The sequence below is a fragment of the Sylvia atricapilla genome, chromosome 12 (assembly GCF_009819655.1).
Source record: "Sylvia atricapilla isolate bSylAtr1 chromosome 12, bSylAtr1.pri, whole genome shotgun sequence".
Taxonomy (NCBI): Eukaryota; Metazoa; Chordata; class Aves; order Passeriformes; family Sylviidae; genus Sylvia; species Sylvia atricapilla.
This window is the reverse complement of record NC_089151.1, coordinates 13,062,863-13,080,495: the sequence shown is the minus strand read 5'-3', so window position 1 is coordinate 13,080,495 and position 17,633 is coordinate 13,062,863. Positions and strand designations below refer to the sequence as shown.

Sequence of the window (17,633 nt, the reverse complement as noted above, 5' to 3'; positions counted from 1 at the left end):
ATGTTCTCATTGCTGTAGCTACCCAGCATAAACTAAATAAAAGCTCTAATCTCTAAAACACAGTACTTTTTTTCCAAAAGCATGGAAATGGGGAGGGAAGAATGTACAAACCAAAACAAGTGGGTATACTTCTTGTGGGATCTGCGCTACAGAAGAAATGCAGAGCAAGTCTCCCTCTCCCTAGAGGGTCTTTTTTCAAGAGGGAGAATAATAATAATGTAGTAATAATAAGCACTTATATAGCGCTTTACATTTTCAAAGCGCTGTGTAAACATCAACTAATGGGACACAGTAGAATAAGTAGTGTCTAAAATGAGTTTATGTACTGCATTATATTTTCCTACAAAGTGGCTGGGGTTGGTTTTAAAATTAAATTCCCCCACATATTGATACTAGTGCAAATGAATCTTCTTTAAAGAAGTGTAACAAACCCATTTTTTTCATTAGTTACCTTCCACAACCTTCATATTTCCAAATTTTGGCTCAAAGCAAATTGTTTAGTTTCATCGGTGTAAAATGCATTTTGTTTCATGAGAATGGTGAGCTAACTAACTGCTTAGGGTAATATATCAGTACCTTGATACACACCAATGCTTTCCAAGAGGAAGTCACACAGAAGATTTGAAATATCTCATAAAAGGAAGGTTTTAAGAGAGAAACTGGGAAATACAGAGAGCTGGTACTTTTGCTGCTCTGTGGACAGTGGACCTTCTCAGTAAGAGACTGCACAGCAAGGAAAAAAAGCCCCTAAACTGGAACTAGAAATCAAGCATCATTTTTCATTTTATATAACAGAGTTAACAGGAAAAACATCATCTATAATAGGGAAAATGAAACAACCACAAAGCTAATCCAAATATTATGATCTGAACAATAACATTTGGGTTATTTTCACCTATCCAGCATCTCACAGTGTTTCATAAATTCACTCTACTTTGCAAAGCACGAATGTTATATCCTCTTTGCATACAACTGAGATAGAAACCATTGAGAAAGGGAGAAAAACAAAAACTGACACATGTTCATTCTTCCAGGAGCCGTGGCAGAGGCAGAAGAGAAGGCAGGAGGGGAAAAATCTGATAAGTCTCTTCTAGCAGCCTGGAGTACCTTACTATTTTGCAAACTTTACTTTCTTTATTATCAATAATTTCCTTTATGGCAAACCCAAGTGCTTCTGTCATGAACCAGAGCCCAGCATGTAAGCACAGAATAAAAAGGCTGCACAGGACTGAAGCAGCTGAGGAATGGTTTGGGGTTTTTTCTCATATTCTCAAGCTAGGAATCAAATGCCAGTCAAAAATGGCATGCTGAATATATCTACCTTTAGGCATGCGCTTAACTGTAAGTATGTGAGTAATCCCAGCGGTTTCAGTTTTGGGGATTTTAATAGTTGTATGGTTTTCATAACTACAGGAAAAACCCTTTCCAACAAACTGCCAGTGTGACTCCCTGTTGTACTACACCACAATTACTGGAACATATTTGGTATTTCTCAAGAGGTTCAGATAATGAAGAATCCTCCAAATTTTCTATTAGCCCAAACTTAGGAATTCTGCATCAGGGAGTTAACAGCGGAACAGACAGTGTACGTTAGGTATTGCAAAAGAAAGAGAAAAAGAGGCAGAAATATTTATAAAATTTAAACCTTTTTTTTTTTTAAGTAAGGTTGTTTGAGAGCCCAGACTGCAGCCCAACCAATGCTATTGCACAAGCATGCTGAATTAAAGAGCTTATTCTCCTGTATTCCTTTATAAGAGACAACATTTCTTCATATTTTCACATCACAAAGTTTTCTGAAATCTGAACAAGATTAATATTAAATAGGAAAACACAAGAAACCAGTCTCTTTTATTCATTGATGTGCTATTGGTTTAACACTGAATCACAGGCTTCTACTAAAAACCCACATTATTAGTTACACTTACAAGGAAATGTTTTTTAAAAGCAAGGAAAGGTACAATGTTGCAGTTGCTTTGGGGTTTTTTGTTTGTTGGTTTTTCTTCTTGGCTAACAACCAATTCTTTTACTTCATGTGACTAAAAATAAGCAAATGGGGGGGGGGGGGGGGGGGGGGGGGAAGTGGGGGGAAGAACCCTTCCTAACAGGGAAAGACATTAAAATTTGCTGCATCAGAAATTATCCCAGTAAGAACACAAACAAGCACAAGGCACTGCTGCAACTCAAGAGGTCAGGCTGGCCACCAGCTCCATGGCCCCAAGGACACCGGGTGCTTTGGGCAGCAGAAGCTTTGTCCTCCACAAAGCCACTGTGACATTATAAGCCCAGGAACCAGAGCCAGCCCCTGCAGGAACTTCATGGGACGTGGTGCTATTTCAGTCAACCATAGTGAATATTTGCCCCTAAGAAAACAGACTATAAAGTAGCCAGAAGAGCTGGAATTTATCAAATGTCCTGTCACCCAAGCATGGGAGACAGACCAGCCTCTGACAAAGAACTGTCTGACATTTACGTGTCAGGATTAGCACAAGCACCCACTTGGTGGTGCGGGCCCCATGGTGACACAGTCTATGGTGCAAGCTAAAAGCAGAATAACAAATCTCCCTTTCCCCTGAGATACATAACCTAATTTCTTAGTGGCATTATTTCTACTATGTTAGAATAGAGAAGAAAATCAGTCTCCAGCAATGCTGCCTCATGCAAGGCTGCTGCCAGCAACTTCCACCAGCACAGGAGCAGTGAAAGATGCTGGCCAAACTCTGGTCCAGGCATCTTTTCCCTTCCTTGTAGCAAGAGCTCTCTCCCTTTCTGCTTTTCATTCCTTTCAGAGCACAGCTGCCTGCTTGGAAGCCCCCTCCAGAGAGGGATGAGGAGCAGCATCCAGCCACTGCAGGAGCACAGCACCGAGCACTCCACAGCTCACACCTCTGCTGGGACATAGGATTGTGCCAGAGTGGCAGAGAGCACCAAGCACTTGTACAACTTGACTCTATTCTTCATAACTTTAGTGAACTTCTTCGGGTTGTACTCACAGCTTTGGACCCCGTGCTTCACTACAGATTTGAGCACTTCCTTCAACGCTCATCATTTCTGGGACACATTTTCAGGGGGCTCACAACCTGCCTATCAGCCCACTGCAGACTCAGATGCACACCCACTTCCCACACAAGGGGCCAGAGCCCAGCCTCCCCAGCTGTGGTTCTTTCCACAAAGGTTTGACCCAAAGCAATGTGTCTCAGACACTGATAAGGCCTGCCCTAACACACCCCAGACCTGTGCATGGCCAGCAGAGGGTTACAGGGTTACTTTTCTGGTGGACTGGTAGGTCAAAATAGCTCTGAAGGAAGCTAGGAAGGCAGCAGAACAAGGATCCAGAAATAGGAGAACTAACCCCATCAGACCTGCCCTCACCTGGAGCAGCAGTGGGCACAGCCATGGGACTGGGCCAAGCAGCCAAGAGGCAAAAAGCAGTTTCACAGTGTGAGTGTAAGGTAATGGCAGCCTCAAACCGACCAGGATTCATCTCTGTTTAACATAGACCAATTTGCAGACTGTATTTATTCCAGGGACTGGCGTGTGTTTTTCCCATGTGGCAACATCAAATCAAGGAAATCAGAAGAAAACAAACTTGTTGGGATGTGCCAATAAGAGAAAATCAAGTCAAGCCAGCAGTAGACAGTAAGGGCAGAAAAGCAGATACATTCCCTCTTATAAAGGGGTCAACTGCCTCCTGCTTCCCAAAAGGAGCAGGATTACCATATGCCCTCCCTGCCAGGGCCTCAGCAGCTCCCACCATGGGCTGAGCAGTGGCTGAGGCTGGACTCTGGGCTCACTACCCAGCAGGCAGGCCTGCCCTGCCCCATCCTCCCCTGCCTGCTTCCTTCTCTGAAGGCACCTCCAGGGTTGTGGTCATGTTCTCCCAAACTGCAAGGAGCAAAACCAGCAAAGACTCAAAGGAGGAAAAACAAGTAAAGAGGCTTCAACCTGGGGAGGAAATCCTACCTGTAAGTATTCCCTGAAAGCAAAACACTCTTAGCTTCCCAAGATCCACGGTGGGAAAGATGCTATGGAAAGGGGCACAAAGCTGCTAGAGGGACTTCACTGACATTTTCTTATACAAATATGTAGGAACCATCATGGCAGTTTCCCTGCCTGTGCCACAGTTGGACTGTTTTCCCTTGAAACCATCATCATTAAAAATCAAGTTCTTGGTGGCTACCTCAAGAAATGCTTTTATTAGGTGGTTTGAGGTTTGCTAGGAGACAAGAATTTACAGCCGGCGTGTGCGCCACCCCCAGTGCTTGGACAAACAGGCAGGGTGGGAGAGACCACGTGCAGCCAGGCAAGACACTGTTCTCCCAAATAAGACCTGCAGAAACAATATTGCATTTTCTAAGGCTCATTTAAAGGGAGTTTTCCAGGGGCGCTCTGAGGAACGGCATAAAGAAACAATTTTGCTTCCCTTTACCTTAACACTGTGGGACAGAAAGGTTTTAGCAGCCCCTGCTCTGGAGGCAGCCAGGACCTCCAAAGCCACTGAAGACAGTAATTTCTCTGCCTGCCTTTTTGTTTGCTCAAGTTTTGCACCACATTGGCTTTGCTCATGCCAATCAGATAGCAGCAGGTTTTAAGCCACTAGTCTGATGTCTTCAGCTGTGCCACTGACTGCTACGACAGACAGAACATTTCTTGGATGGCCGTGTGTGGGGATACAAAAACCTCATTTACCACTTGGCATCTCAAGGAGGACAGGGTGGTACAGCAGCAGGTGACAAATTAAAAGCTCATTTTTCTATGCACTTTCTTTGGAGCCACATTTTGACTACAGACCCACTGGCAAGGAGGAAAAATCATAGCTCGGATACCTCTTTATGAAAATATGCATTTTGTCTTTGGGAGAATTCCTGGTGCGTGTCAGAGCAGCCAGCAAACCCCGTTTGTGAGCGATCTGCCTGCATAACACCAACAGCCCACCACCAACACAGCATCTTCCTGCCAATTGCAGGGGGTTTGTCCCCCCAGGCCCCCGAGCAGCAGCTCCTGCTGCAGCCAGGGCCACCCGGCTGTGCAGCCTGGCAGCTCTGCAGCCCGGCAGCTCTGCAGGCAGGGCCGGCAGCTCCCCTGCCACAGCACCCTCGGGGCACTGCAAACCAGGCACACCACGCCCCTGCCAGGCATCTCTCAGGGGTGGGATTTTTCAGACCCTCACCTTTAAGTTCAGGCTTATTGCTGAATTTACTGATATTGAGAAGAATGAAAAAAAAGAAGTTCTCTGGTTAAGTGTTTGTTTGAGACCAAAAATAGTAATGAAAATAAATCAAATGGGAGTTGTAAAACAAATCTTACTTATCTATTATCAACCAGGAAAGAAATTAGGAAAGAAAACACCCTTGAAATGATAGGAACCAGGTCGGTGGACACGACTCAATACAAGATCCAAAGACAAGCACTCAGAGTTTAATTATAAAATGGCTCATAATGCATTGTACCATGCTCTTCAAGTATGCTCAGAATCAGACCAAAGGACCTCCTCATCTTTAAAAAAAGGGAAAAATCTTTGCAGCAACAACTTTGGTATCCAGAGTTGCCTACTATATTCTCCACAAAGTATCTGTGCCAGAAACAGAGCATCTTTTTCTATATAGGTCTAGTATAAACATAAATAAGGTGCAATAACACAGCCTTCCTTCTCTGCTTCCCCATCCCAGTATTTTCAACACTCTGCCACATCCCACATGCCCTCTGGGGGAACAGCCTGGTCAGTAAAAGCAAAGAAATTATGAAGGGCAAAGCATGCCATTTTCCTAGAAATAAAGGAGGCCGCGAGCAAATTACCCAACCGAAATGCATCCACAGAATTCAGCAATAAATAATACACAAGCTTGGCATTACTATGTAATCCAGTATCCCTTTACTCATGTGAGTAATCTAACGAAGCAACAGAAATCTGAGTAATAGCTTGAATAAGTAAATTAAAACAAAGCTACATTTACCTATCAAGCAAAATAGCCAGAATGCTGCTGCTTTTTTCAGTACAGCAGGCAGGCTTGTTCATCAGAAAAACTTCCCTGCATTTTGAAACCATGTTAGTTAGGACCAGCAAAAGATATTATCTATTCCTCTAAGCTTTCTCTTTCGTTTACACGTGAACACACATCACAAACTATATGTATTTGTGTATATTCACATAGTAAGTGTTGAAAGCTTATTTTTTCCAGTTAGCAGCCTGATCTCCCTTTCCCTGCAAAACCTTGAACAGTTGTGAGTCCTCACAGGGCAAGTTCAGATATTGCCATGATCCTAAAATAGTTGAAACACCAAGAACTGATGACTGCAATCACACTTGTCCTCCAACATCTCTATATTAAAGAGAAGATAACTATACTCCACAAGAAATGCACTCCTCTGGGCAGGAAAGTGCTGTCACTGTCTAGTAGGAGCAGAAAAACTATTTTGTTTAGGTCATTTGCATGTTCTAATGGTTTTTTGGTTTTTTTCTGCTTATGCATAATCACACACTTTTCCATGGAGCTGGAGTCATTTTTTAGATATGTTCCTTCTCTCAGTCTTTAGATTTAAACTTACAAATAATACAGATACAGCTCCAGGTAAGTCAACCTTTGTGCCAAAGCTTTGCACCTAATCATCAGGCACCCTCCATACTCAAATGGCAGCAGCAGATTTCCTACTTTCCCTATTTTATTTCTCTCTCTTTTTAGCATTTCCACTTCCCAATGTATGAAGTTCAGCCTTCTACCATGTTTTTTTTCTCTACCTCCTTTTAGCTTTCTATTTTTTCAGCCAGGAAATTGAAAGAATGCAAAATCACAGTCACTTTCTCTCATGTAAATATGTACCCACTTACAGTGACAGGCATTAAACACAACCCAGGTCTCTTGGGTTTCCCCAGTGCCATCTAGGAGCTCCCACAGCCCTGCTGCATCTTCTGCACCTTGAACCTTCCCAGTGCTCCCCTGGAAATCCTCCCAGCAGCAATCTCAGAGTCAGCAGAAGGAGCAGGAGACACTCTCTCCAGTATGAGAAACTGAATGACTATTCCCATCAAATATCTTTGCTGCTCCTGTTCCTTCAATTGCAGCACAAGGAATGAGACTAAATCGAATCCCCACCAAGGCCTGTAAGAAACACTGCCACAAAAACACCCTACAGCTGACAAAAGCCTACTCACAGTCTTCCAACTCAAACCTCAATTAACAGAACTACTCAGAGAGCTCAGACTTACACTTAAACACACAACCAGCTACAACTGCTGTCAAGGCAGGAAAAAAGTGTACTCACACTAACAACAGCAAAAACAGACGCACACCTGACAAAACCCCCACCTCCACATTGCACCACTCCATTTTTAAAGCACATGGCAAGTCTATCTTCGTTGACATTATCTTCATTACCATTCAGCCACCCACCATGTGAAGCAAGTTCCAGCAACCAGCAGGTGGATGCTTGGCTAACATGCCTCAGTAGTAACCCAGAAAAACCTCATCTCAGCCAGGAGAGGATGATCAAGAAATGAAAAAAAACTGCAAGTTTAAGTACTAGCCTTGGTGAAGGATGCCTGGACCCTCACTCCAATCCCTAAATTACCTGTAGGCAAATACTACGTAAACCCAGGAACAGCTTTTGTGAGTCCAATCGATTGAGTGGTTAAACTTGTACAGTCAGCAGGCAACCAAGGGAGGCATATATTTTAATGGTAGATGTGGAAACAAAGGAATTTTGATTAGCCTTGGGACTGGAGGGGGTAAAAATACTGGTTTAGGATTTTCCCAGGATATGCATATTAAGAACTTGTCTTTTTGCCCTCTGTGTAATTTTTTTTAATATTTGGAAAGCAGAATTAGGCCACATTTGACCAAACCTCCAGAGCCTAGCAGGAGCCAACAGAGACCAGAGTACAGCGACTTGTTAATTCTTGTACTTTTACTCATAACAGGATTTCACTAGTGAGCAACGCATTTTCTGCAACGCTATCAGAGGCTTAAACAAACTGTTTCTCTACAAGCAGGGATCTTTCCCTCTGCTTGGCTTTAAAACCTGAATGCATTGTTTACGTTCTCTAATATGAACTAGAAATAACTTCTGTGTGAAGAAACTCCAACTGTTACACTTCTGAAGCAGCCTTCGTTATCAGTGCCAGACTCAAGGAGAACATGACTGCGGGTGATGCTACAAAGAGAGACGAGATCAACCCTACTAGAAATTGCCCAGGAGAACACGCAGGTAGGGTGGGTTTAAATGAGATCACGACTGAGATTATTTCACCTCCAGCATACCCAAGTGAGCCCTTCAGGTCTCCTGAGTGGCCTCTATCCAGCAAAGGAAACACTTCTCTGCCACAAAGGCTGCCTTACATTTGTACTTGCCATGCGGCTGCAGTAGCAATAAGTCCTTTACTGTTTGTTCAGCTCTTGAAAGTCCTGTAAAGCATTCACCATTCACCTGTCACACTGCACAAACTGAGCCCTTTGAAATGAAAATCTAAAAGTAAATGTGTTAGTCAACGGCTGCTGCTGCAACAAGAAGTGAGCCCGACACCAACGCAAGCCTTCAGGCAGGTAATTCACTTCAACACGAGACCAGCAAACAACAGTATGCTTTATTTAATTAGGATGAACAGAAGAGATAAACCTCACAGCAGGGCGGGTAATGACAACATTTCAAAAATAATTCATGCCCAGGTAACAAAAGGGCAAATTTCAATTACATAAAATAGCTAAAAAGTTGACTTAATACATCCAAGGGGGAAGAGGGAAAAAAATTAATAATCGCACTGCATATGATTAACAAGTGGTATTTACAAACTCTACCAATTGCTCTTTCTGTTGCCTAATCTGTAGCTAGAAAGAGAAAGTTTTTTTCTTTCTAAGCAAGTGCAAACAATATAATGAAGGTGCTTATGGCTAGATTCAGAGGGGTATTGCAGTGCTACCCGAAGTAAGTCATTCTGTGGAAAGCTAATGCCATCCACCAGCCCGTCGTACTGCAAGGAGCTCTGTGAGCCCATCCCAAATGGCAGCACCCAGTTCCCAACACCATCGGGTCCCTTTGTTTGCATTTTTGAAAACAGGCCATTGCAAGGGGTCGAAGCCTGAGCCTTCTGTAGCCAGAAATGTCACATGAGACTTTTAGTCCCTGCACATCCTTCTACTCCCCAGAACAATGTGACTCCAATAAGCCACCATAACTCACTGCTGCACACTTATATATACATCTAGGTGTTGTCAAGAAGATGTAGTACTAAAAACTCACATCACCCTCTTTGTCTAAGAGAAAAAGGAACTAGCTTGTCTCCATTTACTAATGGACACAGGGAAAGAAAATGCTTGAGAATCCACTTCTGGGCTCTACAAGTATGTGGAATAAATGCACACAGAGCTCAGAGCTGGTCCTCACTTGGCTGCAGCTCCCACCCACGCTCTCCAAGTCCGTGTCCACCAACACACACACCAAAGCCAGGCCCTCCCCTCCACCTCCATTTGTCAGTCAAGATTTAGCAGGAGTCTCTAACAGGTTTTATATTAGTATTTCACTTCTCCAGCACATTTATTAGGATACAAGGGAATACAATAGCCAGGTTTTTTCAGAGGCATTTAAGGAGAACATTGATGGAGTGATGAGGGCCTGATATAGGCATTTTATAAGACAGTTCAATTACTGTGGGTAATTAATAATCTTTTGTGTAAGAGAATGGTATAATACATATGATGCATGAGACCAGGAGATTATTTCTTTTTCAAAAATAAATGTGATTTGCATTTTTTAGATTTTGTAATTGTCTAAAACTGATTTCACAAACTGGAATTGGAAAGCAAGAAAAATTAACCAATTCAATAAAAATAGCCAAGTAAACAATTGCAAGTGCACTTTTCAAATAGAAGTAAATATCAATTGTACAGTATGAGAAAGTCTCATCATCCACAAAGCCAGCAGGTGAGGTAGGGTTTTTAAAATGTTTACTGTAGTAATTGATCACTGGGTACCACCTCAAGCATTCAATTTAGTTAATTTAACCAAGCTTAAAGCACTTATCCACATTTAACCTAAAAGTTAATTTGGCACCAAACAATAGATTAAACCAAGCCAAAGCCACATCTATGATAAGACAATCTGTATTTACACAAGCTTAACGCATCTACAAAACATCATTTTTATATCCAATTCAGAGGATGGCATGAACATCTGCTTTCACTTCAAGACATTAATTTTCAATTATTGAAGAAAAACAAAATAAATCCTGACAAATTACTGGTAACTGTAGAATCTTTTGTTACTCTATTAGTTTATAATAGTAATTTAGAAATCCTACAATTAACGTCCTACAAGAGGTCTCTGATTATTTTTTTTGCATGTGTCATCTGAAGCAATTCAGCAGTGAATGATGTTCTTTAACTTGCACTTACTGTACACAAATATTATTGAAAAAAACGTAGGAAGAATTCTCCAAGAGCTGTACAATGGTAGTTGTTCTTCAATAGTTTTAGACATAGCATCACTAAAAATATGTGATTTCTATTTTCTTCCCATTTATATTTAAATATATTGTGTTACCTTTCCCACTCTTCAATTTTTGGCCACGTTTATTCATTACATTCACTGAGACCAATGGGAACAGGCCGCAATTAAAAGGTGTTTGCACACAGGCAGGAGTTTCAATCAGTAAAACCAGTTAAATACCACCCAGATCCCGTCCAGGAGAGCATACCAGAGGGAGAGAAAGGCAGGAAAATGGGACTTGTGGAGTTCAGAGGAGAAGCTGCTAGGCTTGTAGCAAAATACACAGGCAAAAATTAAAAACTGCAGGCTAATCCCTGAAGGCAGTGCTCGGAATACTGCATGGATTCAAACGCTCTCAGGGCACCAGCCCCACAATGAAACACCAACATCTCCAATTATTCCTAATCCCCCAAAAGCTACACTTGATAAAGAACAATCAAGAGCATAATCTTATTTGATATGAGTTTTATCAATTTTAGCTGCTGCTTTCACTGTATCAATAAAATTCCACCGAAACTTGAATGAACTGTAAAATTAAAGGATAATCGCACAGATCTCTTGTATTTGGCAATTATGATTATACTTGTCAAAATTTAATTTGTAGAATGTACTGTTCCAGTACCTTCAGGTTCTTCTTTATCAACTGGGAAAAAAGGAAAATTATATCTTTAAGACAAGTATGAAAGACATTGTTACTTCCACAGTCAACTCTGTAACTGAGCTCCGACATTGTATAATTGACTTTGCAAGCAGAACAACAGCAATATAACAAAGAAAATGTCAGTGTTTTCACAGCGCTAATCTATAGCACTAGGAGGGCCTCCTGCTGTCAGCCAGAGCTGACAATACAATAGCTTTCAAAGGGATATTACCATCATGCTTTTATTCTTGACATCAATCAAGACAAAGAGAATCCTTTTCACAAGACATTCAAAATCAAACCTTTGTATGAGCAGATAGGTAAAACAGCATTCCTTTAAAGAAGATCATTCATAGCAATCAACTAATTGGAACTCCGCAAATGGTTGAAGTATTTTTATTTACTTTGCAGATAACGAAGTAATGAGCAACCCCCCTTTTCTCTTCTTGACTGACACAAATGAGGCAGGTAGGGTGTGAATCAAAAGTTTCTATCAGCATTTTTTGCCAACAGAAAGCAAAAAAAATATGACAGCAATTCTGCAACTTCAAGTAGGATAACAAATCTAGAGTTAATTAGTGCATTCTTTTGCAAAACAGTTTGATTACCAACTAGCACGTTTATGCACAAAATACCCCCGCAAGCTGACAGCAATTTGCAGAACTGTCAAATTCAGCAGCCAAAGTGCATCTGATGCTTAAAACCTTGTGCCAATGCGAGCCCAGTCCTACAACTGGCAGTCCAGGAATGCCTCAATTACCATTAGATGGGACTGGAAACCCAGGGGCTGCTGTTACCCACATCTCAGCACTGCGCCTTCCAGAACCACCCCCAAGCACGAAGGTGCAGTTTGAGCAAGGGGAAGAAGGAAGACCTGCCCTCCTCAGCCCCTGAGTGGGCTGGGTGCCCCCTGCTCCCTGCAGCAGCCAGCACCAAACAGACTGGTAAGGACTCCGGTGTTAATATCAGTGCCCATCAGGTGTAGTGGGGGACAAGACAGAGTGCTTTGACACTGACAGCTGTGTTAAGTTCTGGGGTTCAGGTCCACGTGGTTTTAACAACACCGAGTAAGGTATAACTCTTCCTTGCAGAGAACTGGAAAAGCTCTCAGCAGTTGAGGCTACTGGCAACAGGGCAAGAGTCTATACTGAGGAAAATCGCTTTCATGGGCTTCATCAGTGATGTGAAGTTAAGCTTCAGAAAGTATTTTACTCCATCACTGCCACCACCACATTGTCCCTTAAGTGTTTATTTTGTAAACCAGCAAGGACCCAATACTCACACTTTTATTCCTTTCTCACTGATGTGAAATCACCTTCCTTTAAGCCAACATTGCTCCCAGCCACCAGCTATAAGGTTAGTATCTTCAAGTTTGCACGAACTAATGGTCAAACCAAATCAGTGAATGGTATTGCAAATCATAAATCCCATGTCAGGGGGAAGCCCAGGGCTACTGCTGGAGTTACAGATGCAGGAATGACTGTAAGTTTCTGATAATACAGCACAGGGGCCACCTGACCTGCAGCTGTGCTGGCATCCACTTTGGGTTTGCTATCACTTCATTTTCAATAACATAACATCTAAGACTTGTCAACATTCGATACTTCTGTCAAAGTAAATCACTTCTTTAAAGTCAGCATCGCTCCCACTTAAAGTGCAGGCAACTTGCTTTTTGCATGCAGAATAATCCCTTTCATCACAGGCACAGACTGATCCTATTTTAGTACATAATCTTTCTGAATGAAAAAGGATACACAAATCTCGTAGTGGTTAATAAATAGCAAAGCTTCTATACAAAGTGAAATAAAAGATGGAAAAGAGAAAAATGTTAAATTATTTTAATTCCTAAATGCCACACATATATCCACATAATTTATGCTTGTTTTCTTCTCAGTTGAACTGGGAAACCTATGACCTCAGAGTGCCTTTATTTATTACATCTCAATTATTTCCATGGAAACGTGTACTGTGGCAATCTACTGGGTTGCAAGCTCCCTAGACCACAAAATGTATACAACGGTCTTTTTACAAGCAGAAGATATGGGTAAATAGAAAGAAATGAAGAATTTCTTTATCCTACATGCACATATGAGCTGCCTCCTATTATCCAGAATTTCACCCAGATTCAGCTCATTCTTAGACTCCCCATTAGGCAGCTCAAGCTAAGAGCTGTAATTTACATCCAGTTTATGCTGAAGCTGGAAACAACATTTTTTTGTGCCTAGAGACTTCAGAAATATTTAGAATCTTTAAAAACTGGGCTTCACCCAGCTCACTGTTGCAAAGACCTTCTAGATATTTCTGCATTACAGGGATTCTCAGCTATGACTTGCCAGTATGCTACTTGCTTTAATTCATAAAAGTGATCATGTAAACAGTGATCTATATCAGAATTAGAGTCAAAAATTCATTATAAAGTATCAACCACTTGCAGGAGATAGTGCTGCCTAAAAGTAATGAGGAAGAAAACAAAAGCGTAATAAATGGTAAATATCTAACACCGTATGTCACAAGATGTCAAGGTTTACTAACTGAGCTTCTAGTGCAAACACTGTTTGCACTGGCATAGAACTATTTCCTGAATGTTAAATGTGACACTTTGGCACAGGAAAATATTTTAAACTCCAGAGGCCTGGCCACTAAATGTGATCCCCTCATCTGAAAGAAGTCATGACCCAAGGCCTGCTCCCCTGTTCTCAAAATGTGATTCTTTTCGTTTCAAACAATGTATTTCAGAGCATCCCCTAGAAATAGCTCTATCTCTGCCCTTTTCTCTGCCCAGAGACTGTAACATTCATCCACCAGTAACTGAAATAGCTCCTTTAGCAGATTGTCCGGGATTGTGGAGGGTCACAATGCCAGGCTGCAAACCTGCCCCACAGCACAATGCTAAAAGGTGCTCTTAGTTTGGGGAAAAATGATTAAGGGGGTTGTAAAAAGATGAAGGACTGACTTTGTAAAAACTTGATAAGCATTTGAAGCACATACAAACTTACATTGCAATCATCTATTAAATAATGGATATTTCACAAATAAAATGGCCTTGGATGGGGTTTCAATTTGTTCTTTAGCTGGTCGATTAACTGCATGCTAATTTTGTCCATTCACGAGCTATTTAATTACAAAAACTTTGGACTTTTTGTTTCATCTTCTGGGCATCCAAACTTCTGATCCTTTTGTGCTTCTACAACAAAGCCTCCGGTCCACTGAGTTTGCGACTTCTGCTTTGTGCAGAGGACAATAAAACCTTCCCCAACATCAGCTACCCTCCCTCGTGGTTGGGAGCGAAAGGCTTCGGGAATCACGCTTTCTCTCCCGCACCCATCCACTTAAAAGTCAAAAAGCTGCCAAGGCGTGCAGTACGGCGCGGGGCTGGTCCCGGCCCTCCCTTTACGTTTCTCCAGCAGCTGCTTTCTTACGGAGTAAACAGGACATTTTAAACACCGCTTCGCTGGGCATGGAGAAGAACACGAGTAGTTTAATGTCTAACCTTTACTCATAAAGCCGTTACTAAATTTGGCCATTGTTTCTTCAAGCTCCAGCAAATCCTCAACCCCTAACTATCAAATCGGGTTTAATTCTCCCCTTCTTTCACCACCCTGGCGCGCATTGGACAGAAGGAGCAAACAGACGGCGCTACTATTCCCAATCATAAAGGAACATTAATTTCGGGCTAACCGGCTAAAACACGAGTGAGCTCATTCCTCCCTTCCCCGGCCCGTCGATGCGCCACCGCACCCGAGCATCACCGCGAAACTTTCCTCCCACCCCGCCTCAACGATGCCGCCGGATTCTTTCATCAATTATCGCGACACGTGTCGCCGGCGGGGCTCGGCCGGCAGCGCGGTACCCGCACAGCCCCGGAACGGACGGCGGGCGGGCGGGCGCCCGGCGCGGGGAGACGCCGTGGGTTCCGGGGGGGTCTCCGCCACCAGCAGCCCGTACCGGGGGGGGATTCGCAATCCCCGCCAAGCCGGGCCCCGGCCCTGATTGGCCGCGTCGCGGCGGCGGAGGCGGCGGCGGCTGCCCGGGGCCGGGCGGCGGCGGCGGGGGCCGGCGGAGGATGCCTTACCTTTCACCGAGCGGGGCTTGGCTTGCTTCCTCCTGGACATGTCCGGGCGCCGTGGCTCGTCCTCCTTCTCCTCGTGTTCCTGCTGTCCCTTCCTTCTCTTCCTCTCCCTGCCTTCTCTCTCGCCCCCCCGCCCCCCGCACCTCCAAACTTTGCGAGGCGAAGCGGCAGCAGCGGGATCGATTATTTGATTTCCTCACTTCTTTCGCCTGTTGCAATGCGGCAAGTTCAACTCCTCTTTCCACCCCCTCGGGCACCTTCCCCGGGGAAAAAAATTTTAAAAATAAAAATAAAATTAAAAAAAAAAAAAAAAAAAGAAAGAAAGAAAAAAAAAAAAAAAAAAAGAAAGAAAAATCGCGGGCGCAACAGTTGCAATATTTTTTTTCTTCTTGGGTTTTTTTTTTTTTTGTTTGGGTTTTTGGGGTTTTTTTGTCCCTTCCTTCCCTCCCCCCCCCTTGGATGTGCAAATTCTACCGACGCAAAGCGAGCCCGGCCCGCGCCCCCACCCGCCTTTTTGTTCTCTTTAAAGTTTGCAGGCGCCCTGCGGCTCAGTCCGGCTCGCACTTTCGGAATAATAAATTTTTTTTTAAGGGAAAAAGGGAAAAAAAAAAAAAAAAAAGCAGCCGAGCCCCGTGCGGGGTCCCTGGCTGTGGGGTGGGGGAGGGCGCGCGGCGAGATCTCAGTGTCTAAACCCACGAGGAGCTCCGGCCCCGGCATCCGGGGCGCTCCGGGGGTGCGACCTTGTTACGATTTTCCTAAATCCTCCCTCGGCCGCGCTCGGCCCCCTCCCTCCCTCTCTGTCCGCTCGCCCCCGGCTGCCTCTCCCTTCCTCGCCCCCGCCGCTGACCGGGGAGGGCGACGAGTCCTTTTTTATGCTGGCGGCGGGGGCCGAGGGGCGGCCTGCCCCGTGTCCCCCGGCGCGGCGCGGCCGGCCCGTGCGCGGCGCGGAGTCTGGAGCTGGGCGGGCGGGCGGGTGGGCTCCCCGCGGCCGGCCGCGCTCGCCGCCGCCTTCCCCTGCACGCACGCACTTCGCGGAACAAGGTAAGCGCTCTTTGCATCGATGCCGGGGCCGCTAGCTGCCTCCATGGGTTATTCGCTGGAAGGTGGCACCGCTCCTGCCTTCATTGCTGCCGCTGCTGCCGCTGCTGCCCTGGGTTTTATTTTCTTTAGCTCTCGCCAGCCTCCCTCTCTTTTCTTTGTCCTGGCTCCTTTTCCTCCTCCTGATCTTGCTGCTGGGGCTGCAGTGCAGACACACATAATAAAGCCAGGCTTGGCTGGAAATGTAGCTGAGTCCCAGCAGGAGGATGTGAGGAGTGGAGTCCCGGCGGGGGAGCGCTCTGATCCCGTAGGGAGCCCCGCGCAGCCTGCGCCGATCAGACGGAGAGAGAGCCAACAGCACCGAGCCATGGACGGCCCGGGAAATACAGCGGCCGCCCGCAAAACGCGGACCGCCGCCGCGGACCGGACTCGCGGCCGCGCGGAGCCGCCGCCCCCCCACACCCCCCGCCCGCCCCGTCGGGTCCGGCCCGGCCCGGCCCGTGCTGAGCCCGCGTTCAGTCCTCGGCCCGTGCCGAGCCCGCGGCCGGACCGCGGAGCGCACACGGGCCGGGCCCCTCGGCCTGCACCGGGGCGGGGGCACTGAAATCCCCTCGGCTGAGACGGGCTCGGCGGCCGCGGGAGAAGTCGCGGGCGGATTTTAAGGCGCGCACACACACACCCCTCCGCTGCCTGTTTGTGCAGGGCTGGCAGGGAGAGTTACTTTACTCTGCCTCTCCCAAGGTGTTATATTTAGCAGGACCTGGAGTCGCCCGCGCCTCTCCACTGGGAAGGCAGCTTCTAGAAAAATCTGAACTTGTCATCTCACGGAGCGCTTGGTGCCAAGTTATGAATGAAATTACTCAAGATAAACACTCCATCAGTTTCCTCTCCCGTTTAGACAGGGTTTGTTCCTTCCGCCGAGCCTTTACTGCTGTGTAAGGACAAGGTGCATCCAGCACTTCACTGTGCCCAAGCAGCCCAGCAGGAACTGGGACTCCAAGCATCCTGAGCCCAGCACGGGATGGGCCATCACGGGACTCCAGCAGTATATCTGAACACGAAAAGAGAAGGTGTCCTGAATGAAGGGAATGGGTTTTGCTAAGGTCCTGTGAAAACAGCCCTGTGAGAGGAAGGTGGTGAAGCCGTGCCCCAGGGCAGTGGGGAGGACCAGCACTCTGCCCAGCCTGCGGGCTCCCATCAAACGGGGGTACAGGGGACTGGGTGTAGGTACTGCTTTCTTGCTAGTGAGCTCCATCTGGAAAACATCTTCCTTTTTTCTTTTTTCCCTACACCAAAAGAAACCAAACACACTCAGGAATGAGTTTGTCATTTAATCGGGTGAGTTCAGTATAGAACTGTAAAATTTTTTCTTAGTGCAGCATCATATTTGAATAAATGCTTAATGCTGATTTT

At 45.1% G+C, this 17,633-nt stretch overlaps 1 protein-coding gene across 3 annotated transcripts in view; it reads right to left on the bottom strand.

Moving 5' to 3' along the window:
* The window catches only part of ZNF423 (zinc finger protein 423), a 581,899-nt gene that overhangs the window by 210,912 nt on the left and 353,354 nt on the right, over positions 1-17,633 (bottom strand). For 2 of the 3 annotated variants that reach the window (XM_066327878.1, XM_066327880.1), the window contains exon 1: positions 15,186-15,559. In XM_066327878.1, coding sequence (XP_066183975.1) covers positions 15,186-15,225 — 40 coding nt within the window. In that variant the 5' untranslated portion in view covers positions 15,226-15,559. Of the gene's footprint in view, positions 1-15,185; positions 15,560-17,633 lie in introns of those variants that run through there. The other variant, XM_066327879.1, reaches the window with a different exon arrangement.